Raw genomic sequence first — 19,968 nt, 5'->3', positions numbered from 1 at the left:
GTTTAGACAGGAGGAAGAGGGTATTTCTCCCTCTTTCAGTCAAAATCCGAAGCAGGTTCTGGTCATGCCAGATTTTTGGTGTGTCAGAAGAAGGAATTTCCGCCATCAGCGGGGGCTCCTCAATTTCCGCGGGGGCTCCTCAACTTCCGGCTCCCTGCACATTTTCTTCAACGGTGCAGGCCTCAAGTTGGGTTCCCTGCACATTTTCTTCAGCGGCGCTAGCCCGAAGCCAGGTGCTCTCTGCACCTTTTCTTCAACGGTGCAGGCCCCTCGTCGGGTTCTTTTGCTGCCTGAGCTATGGGCATGTAAAAGTATTGAGGAATGGTTCCCTTACTCAACATCTTGGAACAGCAGCCAACTTCTCCTCTGTGCTTCTTCTTCGGCTATATCTTCATTCTCTTGTATTTTTTTTTTTTTTTCTTTTCACTTACGTAGTTAGCTTTAGTATAAGCTTATTCCAGCTTTTCATTGTACACTGTTCTGTTTCTTTGTCTTAATAAAAGATGAGTTTATTTCTTTCTAGATACTTTTCTTTTCTGCAACTACTTAGTGCATGAATATTAAATATACGCTCGCCTTTAATAATACTTGGAGCAGAAAAATGCCTTAAAACAAATTCCTACTAGTTTAAACTTATCGATGTTATCAAGTATCACAATGGTAATTCTCAATAAATCAAACTCTTGAAACTAACCGGAATAACGGCCGAGCACTGTGCGATGCATGCAAAACAAATGTCCGAGAACGATGAACTCTAAATAATTCGTCCGAGAGGGTAGCCGAGTAGTGAGGGACTTCGATTGTGTTTTTGGTAACATATTGCGCTATATTGCATCAATCCTTTTGGTATTGGGGATCCGAGGGTAGACTGGGGAATCCGTGCAGTTTAGGGATTAACCCCATTGTTAACGGGGAGTTCTCCTCGGATGGATTTTAAGGTTCATGTAACGTAGTTTTTCTTTTAAGTAGTTGGTTTCCCCACAAGTTTGAGTCTGAGGACCATACAAGGCCTTAGTTCTGTCCAAAACTTGTAAGATTTCTTTTATGTACTTGGTTTTCCCATAGGCTTGAGTCCGAGGACCATACAAGGCCTTGGTTCTGTCCAAAACTTGTAAGATTTCTTTTATGTACTTGGTTTCCCCATAGGCTTGAGTCCGAGGACCATACAAGGCCTTGGTTATGTCCAAAACTTGTAAGATTTCTTTTATGTACTTGGTTTCCCCATAAGCTTGAGTCCGAGGACCATACAAGGCCTTGGTTCTGTCCAAAACTTGTAGTTTTTTATTTATTTTTTGAACGTAAGCCCCTAGACCAGGGCGGGGAGAGACGGCTTGAGGCCAGAAGCCCCTGGAGCTATCCGCGCCGTTGGCACTGCAAGACGTAGCCCCTAGCAGAAGTTTATACCGGAGCAATAACTGCATGTAGCCGGAGGTGGAGGAAACCCCGCGAACCTCTGCTTGCTAGAGAGTTGACTCCACCGCCACCTGCGCCAACGCGCAAGCCTTCCCACAGATGGCGCCAATTGTAAGGACACGATCTTTACGACCCAAGGATGACGTTGGGCTCGTGTGTAAAGGGCTCGAACAATATGATTTGTAGAGAGTGGGTTTGGAAAAGGCCTGCCATTGAGCGCTGGGCAGGGGTCTGATCCGGATTTTCATGGAAGCCCATGCGAAGGTGGATTTGGCCTGTAAGGCCAAACCTTACATGGATGGGGTTTGAAAGATCTATCTCCTCGGAATTAGTCCGAGGAGTGTCTTATCCTCGCCCCCCCCCCCCCTTTGGGTTCCCCTCCTCCCCCTTTTATGCTAGTATTTTCTCCCGTTCTTCACATACGTGTCAGTTTCTCCTTATTTGGGGTGGTTATTCGTCTTGTCAACCCTCACGTCAGAGTGGTTGGGGAAGATCTGGATAGCATGGTATGAATATGGGTTTGTCAGGCGATGGGCTCCACATTAAGGTGCTGGCAGCCTTTTCCATTGTGTTGCTCCTGTGCTGAATCTGTCATTTTCTTCGGGCGTTTTGTGAGATGTCAGGCATAAAATCGTCCTCAGCCACATTCTTGGGCCTTCAGGGAGCTTCTATTTGTGTGTCCCTGACAATAGGGCTTCTCGGCCTGGGCTTTGGGCCCTTAATGTGAAGTGGGCCGGGACTCCAATTTTCAGGCCCCACAAATATAAACAACTCATTAAAATAATAAAGGAAGATAGAGAATTTGAGATTTTTAATTGAGAGAATAAATATAATCTTAATAAAATATTTTATTTTATTTTTAACAACTTGCTATAATCAACTATTATTTATACCAGTTTACTTTAATTGCAAAAAATTTAGCTTTGGCTATTCTTATAACACATGATTTTTTGGTTCTATAGTGGAAAAATAGTTTTTTTGCTAATATAAAATCACCATTATGAATGTTTTTATTGTTTTTGTTAATTTTTTAGGTTGGATAGTTACTATTTGGGTTAGACTAGCTAAACTGATTGGAGAAAATGAGAGCCTAAGATTTTGAAAAGAGTGCCCAACTACAAAAATAAAATATATAATAACTATATATAATAATAATAATAAAAAATTGGACCCAAGGGAGGCCCGAGCCCCCACCTGGGTCCGTCCTTGAATTGATTGCGCTTAGGTGAAAGACGTCAACTCAAGTCGCTCATTCTATCCATTTTTTTATCAAAAAAATAAATTAATAATTATTCAGTATTTCAAGAGTACTACTTCCTATTATATTCATGTAAGAGAGAGAATTTAAGGAGTACCATATTGTTGTAATTTGACCATACTAAATAATTACTCATTCGGTTTGCAATAATGGCTTTTTCTTTTTATGAATTTTTTATTTTATTTATTTTGACAATTCAATAGTTGGTGAAAAGAGGATTTAACTCTAAACATGCCCATTTAAAACATAAGAAAATGTCTATTGAACTACAAGATCTAAGATGCTTTGGGAATATTAACTACCTCTTTTTTTTTTTTTTTTAACCAAAGAATTTTTTTATGACTATAGGATGATGACAAATATTGTGTATTATGGTTTTATACTGGGACGAAACTGAGATTTGAACTTAGGGGAGCATGGGGGTATAAATCTGATATTTGTGAACACAATCTTGAATGATGCTCCAATAAATCAATATCAATTTTCATAGGTGTTATTTTTAAATTTGATTTGAATATTTTTAGAAATCGAGGCATTAACAATAGAGGTTGACAATGCAAATTGACTTCTAAACTTTGTATTTTTTTTTTTTCTCTTGGAAAAAAAATTATAAAAAATATCAAATATAACAGGCCAACATTGAAAAAAAAAGGAGAAATACTACATCGAGGTGGGAAAAATAAGAAAAGAAAGTCAAAAAACACCCTGAGGACAAAGGGTGTTTTATTTTAGAGAGGATGAATGTTACCTGCCTTATTTATTTAATTAGTATTGGTATTGGATAAGGAGAAAAATTAACGAATGCCCTAACAACATTGTTTTATAACATGTTTTTAGAAATTTGTTATAGGAAAAAAAAAAAAGTAATTCATTTTTTGAAAAGTGCTACCTTATAACATTTGCACACCACGTTCATTACAAATTATAAGTGATAAGTTATTATCAATTTTAATTTAAACCTTCCACTTAAATTACTTTTCTAACTACCAATAATAACTTATAACAACTTACCACTTATAATTTGTTATGAAAGTATTGTGAATTGAACAAAGCATTTCTCTAATTTTTTTATGGCATTTTATATTTTCAATAAAAATTGTATCAAAATTTTCTTAAAATAGTTAATTAATGATAATATATATTATTTATTCAAATATATTAATTTAGATTAGAATTGATTAGATTTGTTTAGATTAGAATTGATTAGTTTCATTGATATGTTATAAGAATTTAGTTTTTTTTCTTTGACCCGACCCGAAAAAAAAGCCCTCTTTATTTATAACGAGAAGAGCCGATCCACACTGCCCCCATTTTCCACATGGATCCCCAAAACCCAAATCCCCTCAAAATCCACATCGTCTCCTCCACCGACTCGCCCGAGTTCACTCACCTAACTCAGTCTCTGACTCGCTCCTCAATCGTCGCCCTCGACGCCGAGTGGAAACCCATCCGCACCCCCCAATCCTCTTTCCCCACCGTCGCTCTTCTCCAACTCGCCTGCCAACTCGGCCCCCGACTCACCCCTGACTCGGACGAGTCAACCGAGTCACTTGACTCGGTGACTTTCCTTCTTGACCTGCTCTCAATTCCTCTGCCTTCAATCTGGGAAATTCTCAGGGATGTTTTTGTTTCCCCTGATATATTGAAACTGGGTTTTAGATTTAAGCAGGATTTGGTTTACTTGTCCTCCACTTTTTGTGCACAAGGCTGTGATCCTGGGTTTGACAGAGTAAGTGCTTCAACTTTTTTTTTTTTTTTTTACCCTGTTTGGTTGCTGAGAAAAGTGTAGGAATTTGTAAAAATGAAGTGGGTTTCAATTGGGTTTTTCATTTTCGTTTCTTTCATTCAATTCAAGTTATGTTTTTGACCAAAAAAAGTTTTTTTTTTTTTCTTTAATGTATAACATGGGTTGTAAAAATTTGAGCTTGGAGTGTATTTAAATTGAGCTATATTTATGAGTAATGGGGATTATGTTTAGTACAATGTGGAGTTATTTCTGTAACATTCTATTAGAAAATGCTGACAATTTTGTGGCTGCATTCTTCACATATCTATTCATTAAAAGGACAAAACTTGATGTTCTTTTGAGTTAGTTAGTTAAGGTTGAGCTTGTTACGCCTAAGATATCCTTAATTTTTATTATGAAATGTGAAGCTTGAATCGTATAATGGTATGATAATTGATAAGTGGTAGACTATGGTTGATGTCTTGTTTTTTATTAACCAAGCAAACAAAATGTTTTGGAATATACTTCATTATAATATTCGGTAAAGTTTTAAATATTGAAGCTGACATGCCTTAAGTTTTCAGTAGGGAAGCAAGAAACCACTTTGATTATTAGGAAAGAGGGGGATACTTATTTAGTAGTAGGGGAGTGGGAAAATGTTTTTCATGTTTATATCCATTTCCTCATTGAAAGTTTATAATATATTTTTCAAAACCCCCCCCGGGGGGGGGGGGGGGGGTGGGGGGGGGGGGGGGGGGTGTGGGTGAGGGGGAGGAGGGTGGTGGGGTGTAGAGGAAGAGGATTCTTGTATGCTGACGGGAACTAAGGCAGTCTCCACGATTTTTAAAGTAATGTATGTGTGTACATATGGAATCAAAGAATTCTTATATTTATGTATATTTTGCTATTAGTTTAAACTTATTGGACATTTTTCATACAATATTATACTATGTTTAATAGATCGATGGAAAATAGGTTGAGCCCTTTTTGGATATTACAAGTGCATATAATCATCTGCAACATAAGCAGCATGTAAAGAAGAAACCAAAGCAAACTAAGAGCTTGGCAAACATCTGTGAAGAAGTGTTGGGCTTTTCTCTATCAAAGGTTTGGTCTTTAACTCCTATATTTTGTTTGTTTAATGCTCAAGATAAGATCCTCTTCAATAGTGCTTCCTGTTAATTCATGAATCCAAGTTGTTTTGTTGTTGCCATTTTAATATGAAAAAATATAAGATCTGTTGTTTCGTTAAAGATGCCGTTTTTAAAAAAAAAATTATTATTAATGATAACTTGTAACATTTTAAACGTAAGACTGAAAAATATGAGCACCAATGACTATCTTTATTTGGTTCACCATACTAGAAAAAAAAGAAAAAAAAAAAAGAAAAAAAGAAAAAAGAAAAAGGGAAAGATCTTGAATGCTAGATGTTCGATCTTTAAAGCCTTAAGTTGAAATTACTCAAATATACTACGATATCCTTTTGTATCCCTGCAGATGTGATGCTTAAAGATGATAAAAAGTTCCAATCTACAATACGAGATAATTGAATGAGGAATCAAAAGTCTCGCTAATCTCTGGGACCTGTTTTTCCACTATTTGCATACTCTGCTCTAGACTGTTTTTTTTTTTTTTTTAATACAGGATTTTCACACAAAATACTCCAAAAAAAATACAAACACTGGTTATTACATACAAAGAGAGAGTGAATTGATAAAACCTGAAAGATAATTCTCTTGGGCTTTGTTGCAAGTCATGGTTGTGGCACCTGTCCAAGTTAAATGAGAAGATATGTTGTTTCCTAGGGATTTCAGTTCCCAGTCTGGCTCAGGATGACAGTTTCAATTCTACAAGTTGTTAATGTAATTTATATCTCCTTTAGGAACTTCAATGTAGTGATTGGTCACGTCGTCCTCTTACAGAAGAGCAGAAAACATACGCAGCGATGGATGCACACTGTTTGCTCGAAATATTTAATATCTTTCAGGCAAAGGTTGTGAAAGAAGGTATGTGGTGCATTGAAATTTTGAGCTTTGTTAAACCTTTTTTATAATTGTATGCCAGTGATCTTTGGGACAAAATTAAGAAGTCTTTGATTGTGTATCATATTTGCTCTTTTGTACCTTTGAAGATAGTTTTTAGCTTTATAGAATGGCATGAATGAATGCACACACACACTCACACGCCTTCTTATTTGTTTGATGTCTTTAGCATATTATGCCTTCTGAGTTTTGTTGCTGGAAACTATATAATCACAAGTGTAATTCATTATAAAATGTTCTTCGTGTGTGTGGATTGCCAGATATATCACAAGTACTGGTAAGTTGTTTTCATGATCTCCACAACTTCTGAAGCATGAATTCCCCACAGAATTGTGTCATTCAAAATTTTATTGTTCTCCGAAGTTCTACTTCATGTCCTAGAATTTTAGTTGGTCCAACAAACTTATTTCCATTCAAAGTTTCAGGAAATTAATTCCTGCACTGCTTTAATGAGTCATCTAACGACTACTCTGAATTTTCATGAATATTTAGGAACTAATTTGATGTGATGGCTATAAATATCCATATTTGATCCTTAAATCAAAAAAATCAGAAAGGATGACTCATTGCCAATTTATATTGGTGGATATACATTGAAGGTGGTAAAAAGTTGGACAGAGATACCATGGATTTTTTGCTGCTTCCTGGCTATCCAAACTTGGACATCTCCTCTTGAAAGACTGCAGAAGCAGCCAAAAAAGCTGGGATAATAATTCTTCCCGGCTTCAATATTCAAACATCATTTGGTTAACATCAGAGATGAGGAATAATAGATGAACACTGTTCAGCTGTTTCCTGCCCTACTAGATCTCTAGATGATACAAGGTTCTGGTGGGTGGGGTCGTGTATTTGTGGTTTACACTCCCCAAGGATCAAAGGGCCCTGCCTTGGTGAGGTTCCACGACATTAAAAGAAAAAAAAAAAAAAAAAAAACTCTAGATAATCTCTCTGCCTTATTCATCAACGATTATCTGAATGATGAAGGTGAATTACATGCATGACCATTTAATTGCAAATCAGTTATTGATAAATAAAATTTGCCACTTGATTTGTACTTTGTCCCTGATGTATACTTCCTATATACTCAGGTGACACCCTTATTTTTTTAATATATTTTTTATTACTTATAAAAAAAAAAATTGTTTTGTGCCAGTAATCTTCCAATATGGTGGGCAAATTCACATTTCGCAACACTATTATATCATCTTCATTCTTTGCATTTCCAAATTATTGTGTTTCAAGTAAATACTTCTCCTTATGTCATGGTTCATGGATTAGCACTGTGAAATCAAATACACTAGTGAAACATTGAACACCCAGAATTACTTAAAAGAAAAGAAAAACATAGAACAACCAGAATCCTCTATTTCCCCTCTTCACTTAGTTATTGAGGCAATATCCAGTTTGTAATGGAAATTTCTTGGGCTCTTCATTGCAGGGAATTATTTTCATAATATCAACAAACCAGCTCCCCCTGATGTGAATCTTGGGTTGAAAGAGGTTCTTGAGAAGGACGATATAAATAGTAAAATTTTAAGGATCAAATTTAGTGAAGCTTTAGATATAGTCCGGGCTACAACTTCTGATTTTCCTCAAAGAATAGTTACAGTTGGGGGAATGAGGTCAATGTGCACCATGCCTATAGATGAATCTCTCTTGAAGGTTGTAAAAAAATATGGGGAAAAGATTATGTTGAAAGAGTCGGACAAAAAGCCTAAGGTTTCCAAAAAGAAAGGAAAGAGACGGTCACCGGTGGCTGAGAATTGCAAAGAAAACCGATTAGAAAATTTGGATGGTTGGCGAGGCCCCCCACCATGGGATTTGTCCTTGGGGAGTGATGGATGCCCTAAATTTCTATGTGATGTGATGGTAAGTACTTTATCTTATCTGTGTAGGTAATACTTCATTCGAAGTTACACGGTCTTATTTTTTTACTTTCTGTACATGGTTGAATGCAAATTACCTGAAAATTTTAAGGCAAAATCCTTATCAGTGGCAGGTTCTTAATATTGTCACTGACCAACTAACAATGAAACCCTCTCTTTTCATCTTTTCTTTCGCTCTCTACAAGAATCACCCCAGTAGTATTGTAATACAAACCCTTAGATTCTCTACCTCCATGCAATCTAGGATTTAAATGATTATGATTATTTTGTTTGCATGAGGCTGACAGAACATTTACACAGGTTGAAGGCTTGGCAAAACATTTACGGTGTGTTGGTATAGATGCTGCAATACCATATTTGAAAAGGCCTGAATCCAGGTGTTCCTTAAATGAATGATTTCAATCAATAAATAAATATATTTTTGACCTTAAATTGTTGATTATATTGTCAACTTTGTCATATTTCTTATGCAAACTGAAAAAAAAAAATTTCATTGCTTTCAGGGAGTTAATAGAACAAGCACTCAAAGAGAAGAGAGTGCTCTTGACACGGGATGCTAAGCTGCTAAGACATGAGTATCTGTTAAAGAATCAAATATATAGGGTGAAGAGTCTTCTAAAAAATGAACAGCTACGTGAGGTATGCATTCAGTTATTACAAAAGAAGATTGTTTTGTTTTGACATTCGAGGTTTATTTATGAGAACTGCTTTACAATTATAAATCATTTAAATTTTAAGAAATCATGTAACCATGCAATTGATAAAAATGGCTAAAAAAACTATTTTAGTACCCCCCCCCCCCCCAATAAATCAGATTCTTCTCACCTTAATTATCCAATTTAAGTACTTGTTTGAATTTAAATATTTGAAGCTGAACTATTAGTAAGTAGCACTATTTGGTTCGTGTTGCATTTGTTTTAAAAATTAAGCCAAAATGCAAAAAATTCCCTAGGGTTTAGGTCAATTGCAAAAATAACCCCCCTATGGGTTTCCATTCTTCTCTGTAACTCCCTAAGGTTTCCATATCCGTCAAATTGACCCCTGGGATTAACTTCTCTTAGCTCTTATGAACAGAAAATTCATGTAACTATCATGTGCTACAGTAATAGGATTGACCTACTGGTTCGTGCAATTGGTCACGTGATTTTCCCATCCATAAGAGCTAAAGGAAGTTAGTCCCATGGATCAATTTGGTGGATATGAAAACCTTAGGGGGTCATAAGGAAGAATTATTTTTAAAAATAAGGAAGAATTAAAACCCTAGGGGCAGGGGGTGTTTTTGCATTTAGGCCTAATTTTTTTTAATAATCATTTACGCCTAAAAATGATCTTGATGCCTGAAATATTTTCAAAATTTTAATAGATCTAAAATTCTGAATAAGGTAAATCTGATGAAGATGTACTTCTGAGTAGGATAAATCCGATGAAGATGATCATAGATTTAATAAGTAATTCTTCAATTGGAACTTTTTTTTGAAATATGTACCCAGATGTCAGTCACGACACTACTTCTATCCTTTAAAAAAGTAAAATAAATATTCTTAGTAAAGATGCAAGGGGTGGAGGGTCACTGTTAATATCTAAAACGATAAGGAATACTGAATGATGATTCCATTAAGAAGAAAGATAGTACGAAGTCTGAACATGAAATCTGGTTTTTGAAGGTAGCCATGTAAAGAGTATGAATTGTAATTGACTAAATATAACTGTAAATGGGAAATGTAGAAGATGTCTGTGTTGCAGAGCAAAAGACAGGTTAAGGTTACAGTGAAGTGTGATGAGAATGTGCTGATGGCTAAGATTGGATGCCTTGATGTTTTGTCAATTGATGCAGGTCATTGAAACTTTCCAGTTGAAAATTAGTGAGGATCAGCTGATGTCAAGGTGCTCCAAATGCAATGGGAGGTTCATTCAAAAGCCCCTATCCACTGAAGAGGCTGTTGAAGCTGCAAAAGGTTTCCAAAGAATACCCAACTGCTTGTTTAACAAGAATATAGAGTTTTGGCAGTGCATGGACTGCCACCAGCTTTACTGGGAGGTACAATTTATCTATTCATTTTTTCTCTGCCATTTGTATAGATTTATATATTTTTGAGGCAACTGAACCTTAACTCACTAGCCAATGATTTGAGGCACTGGTCTTGAGTGCAAGGCCAAGTTGACTAGATAGTTTTGAAGCAAAACAATATTTTATTGATCCATATTAACATCATATCAACTTTTGTTCTTGCTGGGAGAGAAGATTTTCTATACTTACATTTCATATTAATCTACTATCTAAAAAGACTTTTTGGTACTGCATGTGGCCTGTTTACCTTGTGGCGGTATTGGACATCAATATAATGTAGGCATGTGGTGTGTGTCTCTAAGGACCAGATGGACAAAAGACCAAATTTCATATAAATTGGTGTATGTAAAATCTGGATTTCATCAAGAATGACATTTCTTGTAGATTGCTTGACAACTAAAGTGCTGAAAACGTGGGAAATGGGGGATCCAAAATTTTTTTTTTTAATTCTTGGGATAGATGGTTCTCTCTGGCCTTTTCTTTTGTCAAATTAAGAGTTGCAATCTTCTTCATAGACTTCTCTGGGACCATCCTGAATGAGAAGGATTCATCTTTAGCTCTGTCTTTGAAATATATGGCCAGAAACCCTCTTGAACGGATCATAAGGTCTGGATCAAACGTCTCACTTGTTGCATGAATTAAAAAGTACGTTCTAATGTCGGGTTCTTTTGATTGAAAAATCACTTTGAACTTATCAGAACTGTCGATATGATGTGACGCTAGGGTAGATGGTGTTGGTAGCTGACTTTTTAACATGAGTTTAATGTGCGCATTATTCTTACAGGGAACCCAATATCACAATGCAGTCCAGAAGTTCATTGATGTATGCAAGTTGAACGAGTAATCTGTAAGTTCATAATCATTTTGCACTAAGATGGCATTGGTGCCACTTTATGACCCTTCTGTCTGAGTCGGCGTCCTTTTCACTTATACGTGTAATTATACTTGATGATTCCATGTGTTCAAGTTGTGTATCTTTCTCACCCATATCTTGCATATGATCACGACATCTCCCCCCCTACTTTGTTTCAGTGTTGTTGTGTATAAAACTGGCTGGACCTCTTTGGGGAAAAAGCTGTCGGCCAAATTGAATAAACTAAAAAGGTGTTGTAGCATGGGCATGCCTTTTATCTTTAATATTGTTCCAATTCTTTTTTGATTCCTAGTTATTTTTATTGTCACCAACTCGATGTTCTTCCAATGAATCATACCTTCTTTTTTTGGGGGCTAAAAATGGTGTCAAGAACTTTTCGAGCATCTGACTATTCCCGTGAGTGTGTGTAGTCCCATTCCACACACACCAAGTAATTATAAGGAGGAATCCTAAGAAATGGCCCTAAAATGCTAGCTCGAGGTTTTGAATTCAAAACCTCATGGATCTCATAAGATCTTAAAAGCCACTAGGCCAACTCATACTTGTTATGCATGAGCTACAAAACTTTTATTGATGGAAAAGGCATTTTATCAACACGCAATCCTACTTGTGTGACATGACAAACTAATACAACTGAGCCTCTCACCTTTGGCGCAAAGTAGCACAGTTAATGTTCGACGACAAAAGTCATTATTGATTCCATAATAATAACCATTTCACTGCTTCACTGGAAATTCTTTTCACATTTTATAAAGGGAATGTTCCATGATAATAACTAATACAGATTAGTTGTGTTTTTTTCTAATAATTTATTTGTTTTTATAAAGTTTTTTAAAGTTTCACTTTTTTTTTAAAGCCTATAATTGTATTTTTGTAAACTTTTGACAAATAAACAAATGACTTCTCCAGCAAAAAACCAATCCAAAATGACATTTAATTTGACCCCAAACGATGGGTTACTAAAACATTGTCATGCTAATTAATGGTTAACCTCACTTTCTTATGGAAAATTTTACAAGTTTTTGGACTTATACTGATCTGTTTGGTTTGCTGTGTTGATTTGATTAATGTGTTCTTTATAAAATTAAACACCGTTACTTTTTGAGTTGGGTCATCAACGCACTAAGCTATGATGTGATTGGTACAAAATTATATTATAAATTAATGAATCAAATATTAGTTGTTAGGCAAGAAGGATACAGAGGAAGATATGGAAACCTTACAAGCATGATACTTGTTTACTTTGGCTGATAGGTGCCTTCACAGTCCACACACATGCTTGCTTGATGGATAGGCCTTTATTGATTTTGAATGTCCTTTGGGTCCCACACTTAATTTTTGCTTAGTGGTGGGTCCGCCTAAGTTGGACCAACTCATTAGGTCTCTTTCTTGTAAAGATTGTAATAAGACCCTAAAGAGGGTTGCCCTCTTGTTTGTGCTTGAGGAATGTACTAGAGGGATGATGGGAATTTCTGGTGGGGCGGTGAAATGCGTAAAGGTCGGAAAAAACACCAATGGCGAAAAGATAAAATTAACGTTCATTCTTTTTTGGCTAAAAGAAGACCTATTTGAAAAGTTCGCAAAAAAGTCTTCCTTACTGTCATTTTACAAAACTTTATATGAAAATTTCACTTTTTTAAGAGGAATTTTAGGGGCGGCGACATTGATTGTGAACCAATTTTGGGTTATTTAACATACCGAGGTTAACCCAAATATTAATTACATAACCTTGATTGTCAACTATAGATTAGTTGAAATTTTAAAATTATTGTCAAAAGAAATTAATTAATTATTAATCAATTTCCATTTTTCATCAATTCTATAAGAGCTTAACCCTTCTAGACCATAAGAATATCCACTAATTTCTTCCTTTCGCTTTACATCCATCCCAAGGTATCATTTCTAATACATCTATGAGACAAGCTCTGACACATCGACCATATCTAATACATGTACCATAAATCTTTACTGAATGTGACATAGTGCAATAAAAACAAATCCTTCAATTTTCAAATATAAAGGAAACAAAAAAAAAAAAAAAAAGTCTCTTTTTGACAAAGGAATTCCTTTATGGGTCTTAACTCTCAAGTTTAAATACATAAGGTCGATTTTTCTTGAAAACCCCTAACACTAAAACTATGACTAATGTTTGAAATATGATACGATACAATCATTGAACATTTGTAGGCTTGAACTATACCTAACCTTTCGAAACTTTGATACTTTTTCTTCTTCTTCTAGAAGTGATAGAATCATATCATGTCATATCTATATGATAAAAGTCGTATAATATGTTGTAGTTTGTATCAAATGTTATTAGTGTTATGACATGCTTTCATCATGTGTTGCACAATAAATATATCAAAATTATTATTATATTTTTTTTTTTTAAATTAGACTTATTTTGTCAAGGCTTAAAATTTTAGTCTCTTGAAAATTATAAGAGGTATATTTTTCAATTTTAAATTATTTTTCATTCTTTACTTTAAATTGTAGTCTCTTGATATATATATATATATATATATATGGTTTTGATAAAAACTTGGTCTTATGCCTATGTAGTTTCACCATGTAACCATGAAGTAAAAGCCCCTAGATTACCCGATAACTGGTTTTGGCGGGTGGGGTCAGTTGTCCGTAAGAGTTTGATTAGCAGTGAGGATTGTTGTACAGTATGCTCTACGATGTGCAACTAATTTGAGTGAAGTTCTCCTATATCATCAAAAAAAAAAAAAAAAATGTAACCTTAAAGTAAAAAAATTTCGTTTATTTTTACTTTATATTTTAATGTTCAATTTAATTTAAAACATTGAATTATTTTCTTAAATTTACATATGATTTTTTTATTAATTTATATATCACACAAGCATAATACTAATTATTACTATATAAATGATGCCTTTTTGGGGGGAGGTAGAAGGGGGGACTTCACGAGCCATTGCATCCGAATGGCTATAAATCCCACATTTTTTTTGTGGTAAAATATCATTATTTTTAAAATTATAAAATTCATTTTATTTATTAATTTATGTTCATATATAGGAACAACATTTTTCATTATTTATTTATAGAAAGTCGTTTAGAATCTTCTGTGAAACCATTAACTACAACTTTTTTTATTTTTTTTATTTATAGAAAGTCATTTATAACCTTATGTGGGTCCGAGAGTTCTGCAGTCCGGCCCAAACTCTATCTGGGCCCAGGGCCCGTGCCGAGGAGGTACCTTGCCGAAGACAAATGCTCAGTGGCCGAGGTAGCAAGGGGAACGGCTGAGAACTTACCCTGTCCTCGGCATTCCATAGCTTCAACAGGAAGACCAACACCTTGGTGTAGGCAATCCCCAAACAGCCCCCTCAAAGGGATGTGAACGGAATGAGGCCCATAGGGAAGCAGGGTGTGAACTCGGACCAGGGAAAGTGCGGTCGACCCCCTTCAGTAAATGCACCTGCCAATACCCAGAGCTGGTTAATGAGAAAAGACGTTTGGGCGGTGCGAACGTCGGTCCATGCAACTAATAGAAAGTTAGACAGGACAGCTGATGGGATGGATACAGAAACAAGCTCCTGCCTGACCTACAAGTGGAGGGTCAGGATCAGCCAAGACGGACTATATAATAAAAAGGAAGGTGCGCCAAAAAAAGGGGGGGTTGGGAAAAATGGCCAGAAACCTGAGCCTCCCAGCCCACCTCCAGGAGAAAGACTCCAGGGGTGTAGGAAAACTTAAACTGGTACGAACACCGTGAAAAACCCACCGCCTATCAACCAAGGCCTAGCCTTCCAAACCCACGCTCTACAAATGATATTGTTAGGGGCATTTTCACGTGCGAACCCGACACTGTTACGGTCCGCCACGAAACGCGTCCTTACACCTTATATAAATCCATTAACCACTCTTTAAAATAAACTCACAATAAAAATTGTGACATGAAAAAGACAGTGAAGAAGATATTAGACTTGTTAGAAAAAACATGTATGATATATATCACAATTTATGCTTCGAGCTGCTCTTGCAGCAGCAGTATGAGAGCGTAAGTTCATAAAATATTCTAAACTAACATTTTACCTTCTAGTGGCAGAATCAATATTGAGCTTTTAATGAAAAACTATTACTTTTTTTTGTCCGACACGGCTTGCGTTTAGCGCATTAATGTATTGGACACGTTAGACACGAACATATGTCTGCATTCTAACGTGTTCAATGCAACTTATGCACTGGATACAATCCTAACTCATTTTTGTCAAGTTCTACATTATTCCATGAAGTAAATGAAACCTCGTTTTAATAGTAATAGAAGAAACAGTGGTTGTGAGTGAGAACATGGTAGGAACAACTATCAATACCAATAATTCTTCAAATAAAAACAACACACTATACCACCAAAAGCAGAAGCACATTAGAGCAAACTAATAAAAATGAAAAGGTTTATGGACTAAACATCCAAAAAAATTATAAAGATAAGTGTTAAGTGAGCTATTAAAGAACACTAGTCCCGTACTTTCACGTATGCCTTTTTATAACAAATTTTACAATTATTCAGTTGTCAATTTATTGATTATTATTTGGATCCATTATGGACATTACATTATAACCTATCATTTTAGGTCACCACCTCAGTAGTTGTGAAAAATTTTGTAAAAAAAAAAAAAAAATTATGACTTTAGACGTGTAGGGTTAAGGGCCCAAATGGTATATTGGGCCTTGACCGAGAGCATAGTAATCCAAGAACAAATGAATGGTGTTGGATGGGTCAAGCTTAGAATCTAACGAGCAAGATACGAATGGGAGGGTGGTTCGAGGAGGAATGTCTCCTTGGATAGGCTAAGCACGGCTCAAATGTGTATCCTAAGGTTCAAGGTAACCTTCCAGGAAGCTTTAGTGGTAAGGACGTGTATCTCAAGTGTACCAGAGGGCTGGGAGCTTAGAAATATCTAAGGGAAAGCTGCTACCACCACATTAAATGCTCTGCAACTAACTTTCTGGCTGCATTAATGTGGAGAAGACCCCTAAATAGTGCTGCCTTGGCTATCCCAACTCACAGAAGACCTGAGGGGGTGTTCAATGGGACAAGCACCCAAGTAGTGGCTTAGATGACCAACAAGTGTAGGACTAAGATCGTTCAAAGGAGACTATATAACAAGAGAAACCCTCCCTGAAGAGAGGATCGGAAAAAAAGAAGGAAAACACTATAACAATTAGGAATTAAACTTGTAATAGAACTTCAAGAACAATTTATAGGAACCAGTCTCTTCAGACATTGCCGATGATATTTTTCCTTAGTGTAAATTTGTTATCTTCCTTTCTTTATCATCAAGATCTGTTTATTTGCCGCTTAATTCATTAAAGTCCTGTTTTCCAATCCATTCTCTACAAATTTATTGTTTTGGGCTTTTTAGGCCTAAGTCTATATATTTTTTGGGCTAGGAATTCAAACAAGGTCCTTACAAGATGTATTGCTGAACATTTAGTAGACTTGTAAAAAATCTCCATAAAAGAGAAAAGAAAAATGATTGAAGTGATTTTTTTTATCTCAATGAACGAGTGGATCCCCCTAACTTGTCCATATTCCCCAAGCTGCACAAGAAAAATTGCTTGTTACAACTGACTTTGGATAGCCACCAACTCTCCAGACCTGGCAAGTTTCCAAGCCCAAGATTTTTCCAGTAACACAGTATTTACTCTAGCCTTAGAATTGCTTGTTACATCATTAATTAATTGACTCTATGGCCATACTTTTGGAAAATAACACCGACTGGGTGCCAATTATTACACCAAAGAAAGATCCTGCTACCATCTCCCACATCAAATTAACTTCATAAATTTCCTAGAACCATCCCTTAGTTTCAGAATAGCTCACTCTACTCCATGCATTATCTTGAGAAGATTCCAGAGACATTTGCCTTTTAGAAGGCACTCATGCGTGCACCCAAGCAGTCCAAAGACTTTAATTTATTGAAGAGATTCTATACATGTTTTAAAACAGAAGCCCTAGTTAGTGCAAATTTTCAACCCCAAGTCACCTTTTTTAAGCAAAAAGATTTTATATCTCATGCTACCTAATATCCTCCTTTACTTGAATATTGTCATTCTATGTAGAAAGTCAAGAGTTGTAAACGAGCCGTGTTTTGTAAAGCAGTGAGATTAAAGCAAAAAGATTTTATCTCATGCTACCTAAGATCTTCCTTTATTTGAACATTGTCCATTCTATATAGAAAGTCAAGGGTTATAAACGAGCCATGTTTTGTAAAGTAGCGAGTTTAAAGCAAAAAGATTTTATCTCACGTTACCTAAGATCCTTCTTTACTTGAACATTGTCCATTCTATACAGAAAGTCAAAAGTTGTAAACGAGCTGTGTCTTATAAAGTAGTGAGTGTTCCAACTCGGCTCAACAATTAAAGTAAAATGTTCAAGCTCGGCTTGAGCTTGAACTTGTTAAAAAGTTTAAAAAATTGAGCTCGGCTTGGCTCAGCTTGATTAATTATTCACGCTGAGCTTGAGCTCAATATCAAGCTTTTAAGCTTGAGATCTAATACAAGTACATTATCAAACTTATATCAAACTTATTATCAAGCCTATTTGGTTTAGAGGAGTGATTCCAACTCCCATATATATAGTCTTAGCAAAATATGAGTTTATTTGTTGAACTCATATAAAGCTTATTACCATGCTTATAAACGGGTCTAGGCTCAATTAGTTTTATATCAAGCTCTAATGTTCATGAGTCTTGTTCATAGATTTTTTTTTTGGCTAGTCTTTCACGTGCCACTGTCACAAGACATATATACTATACATGTAAATTTTACATAAGGCACGCAAGACAAGCATGTATAAAAATTTTGCCTAGCGCAAGGGTGTGAGAAAATAAGAAAAATATTTCCTAAGTTCTACCAGTACCACAAATAAATTTACCACTTTTGCTATAACACTCCTATATAGCAGATTATGACTAATTACATGTTACTTTCATATAAACTTTTTTTTTCTCTCTTTATTCACAATCAACCATGCTGAAAATTGTGGCAAAAATAGAAATTTGTGTGTCAGTAGATTATATATATATATATTTGGCTGAATAGTAGATTTTTTATTTATTTATATATATATATATATATATTTCCCTTTTTCTTTTTCAAAGTATGGTAGTAAACTATAAGTCCACAGAGAGACATGTGGGTCCTATGATGTGAACCCACTACTCTACCCCCATCAAATCATCTTAGCCAATGGTTTTTTTTTTTTTTTTTTTGGTAGGGCCATATGGTATTTTTTTTTTTTTTTTTTTGTTGAGAATCGGGCCATATCATATTTAAGCTGCACTATTCGCCATGAAATCACATCTCTGATTGATGCCAAAGTAAAAGTTCATATAGATGATGCTAGCTACAGTTCAACCGTTGCCGGAACTCAAAGTTCCTGTTATGGATAATGTTATTGCACGAAAACTATAAACTTTTTGTCTTAAGTTATTGATGTTACATTCAATTATTTACAAAAACTGTCTCAACCTTTATTTTGAACCCAATTCTTACTGTTTTTTTTTTATAGCTGAAATATGGTAAAATTTTCTTTAAGATTTATAATTTTATATTTAAGTTATTGACAAGTTTTGAGAAGAGAATTTAAGTTATGGAGTTGCATATAGGATGTAGCAATGTTTTTTCTCATAAACTTCAACTTCATCATTTCACTATTAGTAATTCAACTGACTTTTTTTTTTTTTTTTTAAATGTTTTCAATAAAAATGTTTATAATCTAAATTTTCCTCTTATTGTTGTAATCATTTGAACTTTATATATATCATGTCTTTGAGTTAATTGTGGATATAGAATTATTAAAAGTTTGAAAACCAAATGTTAAAGACTACAAAATTCTCTCTTATTTATTAAATATGCAAATCTTATTATGAATCCAAATCATGAGACTCACTATTAATATCACTGCGGTTAGGGATATGGGTTGAGTTAGGTTGAGTTTTGGTTGATAGTTTGTTTAATCCATCAGATCTAACCTGACTTGTTATATATATATAAATGTATTTTACTTTCCTTATTTTCATATTTTAGTTTGATTAATTTTGATATTTTAATGAATTTGAAATTTTAAAATATAATTTAAACATGTTATATAAATTGTAATCATTTATTAAAAAAACTTAAATAATTAATAAAAACACATATTTTTAGTTTTTACAGGGCATAAAATATTTATATACACACAATCAACATACTCGATCTAATTTGACCCATATAAATTGAGTTTGATTCATTTCTAGAAATATTACAATTTACCACCTTAAACTATACCTTAGATTATACCCTAACCTTATCGAGCACATATTTTGCACTTTAAACTATAACCCTTATTACATTTTGTACTCAAACGTTAAATTTGTTATTAACTAAGATGAAAATATGAAGTTTAAGGTGCAAAGTATAATTTATTCTTTTATTTTAAAAAGATTGAGAAGAGTAACAATTAAGTATTTTCACATAATGTCATAATTTTCTATCTAAGTTAACAATAAACTTAACGTCGGAATGCAAAATAGAACCATGGAGCATAATTTAAATCAGAAATGATCCGCCGGTGGGTGAAAGAAAGATGATGATGATGATGATTCGGTGGTTTCTGAGGGACACTGCACAATGCACATGCGGGGGATATGATTGATGATGGGATGGGATGTGTGAGGTTACGACACGT

The 19,968-nt window shown here is 34.9% G+C and overlaps 1 protein-coding gene across 1 annotated transcript; it reads left to right on the top strand.

The window, feature by feature from the left end:
- Positions 1-3,980: 3,980 nt before the first annotated feature.
- LOC115960861 lies at positions 3,981-11,530 on the top strand. Its single transcript, XM_031079861.1, has 8 exons — positions 3,981-4,400; positions 5,373-5,504; positions 6,280-6,403; positions 7,878-8,308; positions 8,626-8,702; positions 8,829-8,964; positions 10,160-10,363; positions 11,178-11,530. Exons 1-8 carry the CDS (start codon positions 3,990-3,992, stop codon positions 11,235-11,237), a joined length of 1,575 nt encoding a protein of 524 aa, XP_030935721.1. The 5' UTR covers positions 3,981-3,989; the 3' UTR covers positions 11,238-11,530.
- The last annotated feature ends 8,438 nt before the right edge of the window (positions 11,531-19,968 follow it).

The sequence above is a fragment of the Quercus lobata genome, chromosome 9 (assembly GCF_001633185.2).
Source record: "Quercus lobata isolate SW786 chromosome 9, ValleyOak3.0 Primary Assembly, whole genome shotgun sequence".
Classification (NCBI taxonomy): domain Eukaryota; kingdom Viridiplantae; phylum Streptophyta; class Magnoliopsida; order Fagales; family Fagaceae; genus Quercus; species Quercus lobata.
The sequence above is the reverse complement of the archived record's forward strand: the minus strand, read 5'-3'. Positions and strand labels throughout refer to the sequence as shown.

Excerpts from the sequence above, each read along its gene's own strand:
- LOC115960861 (XM_031079861.1), top strand. The coding sequence starts at position 3,990 with ATGGATCCCCAAAACCCAAATCCCCTCAAAATCCACATCGTCTCCTCC. Across the intron at positions 4,401-5,372 it reads GTGATCCTGGGTTTGACAGA|GTTGAGCCCTTTTTGGATAT; the intron begins GTAAGTGCTTCA and ends GATGGAAAATAG. Across the intron at positions 8,965-10,159 it reads AAAATGAACAGCTACGTGAG|GTCATTGAAACTTTCCAGTT; the intron begins GTATGCATTCAG and ends CAATTGATGCAG.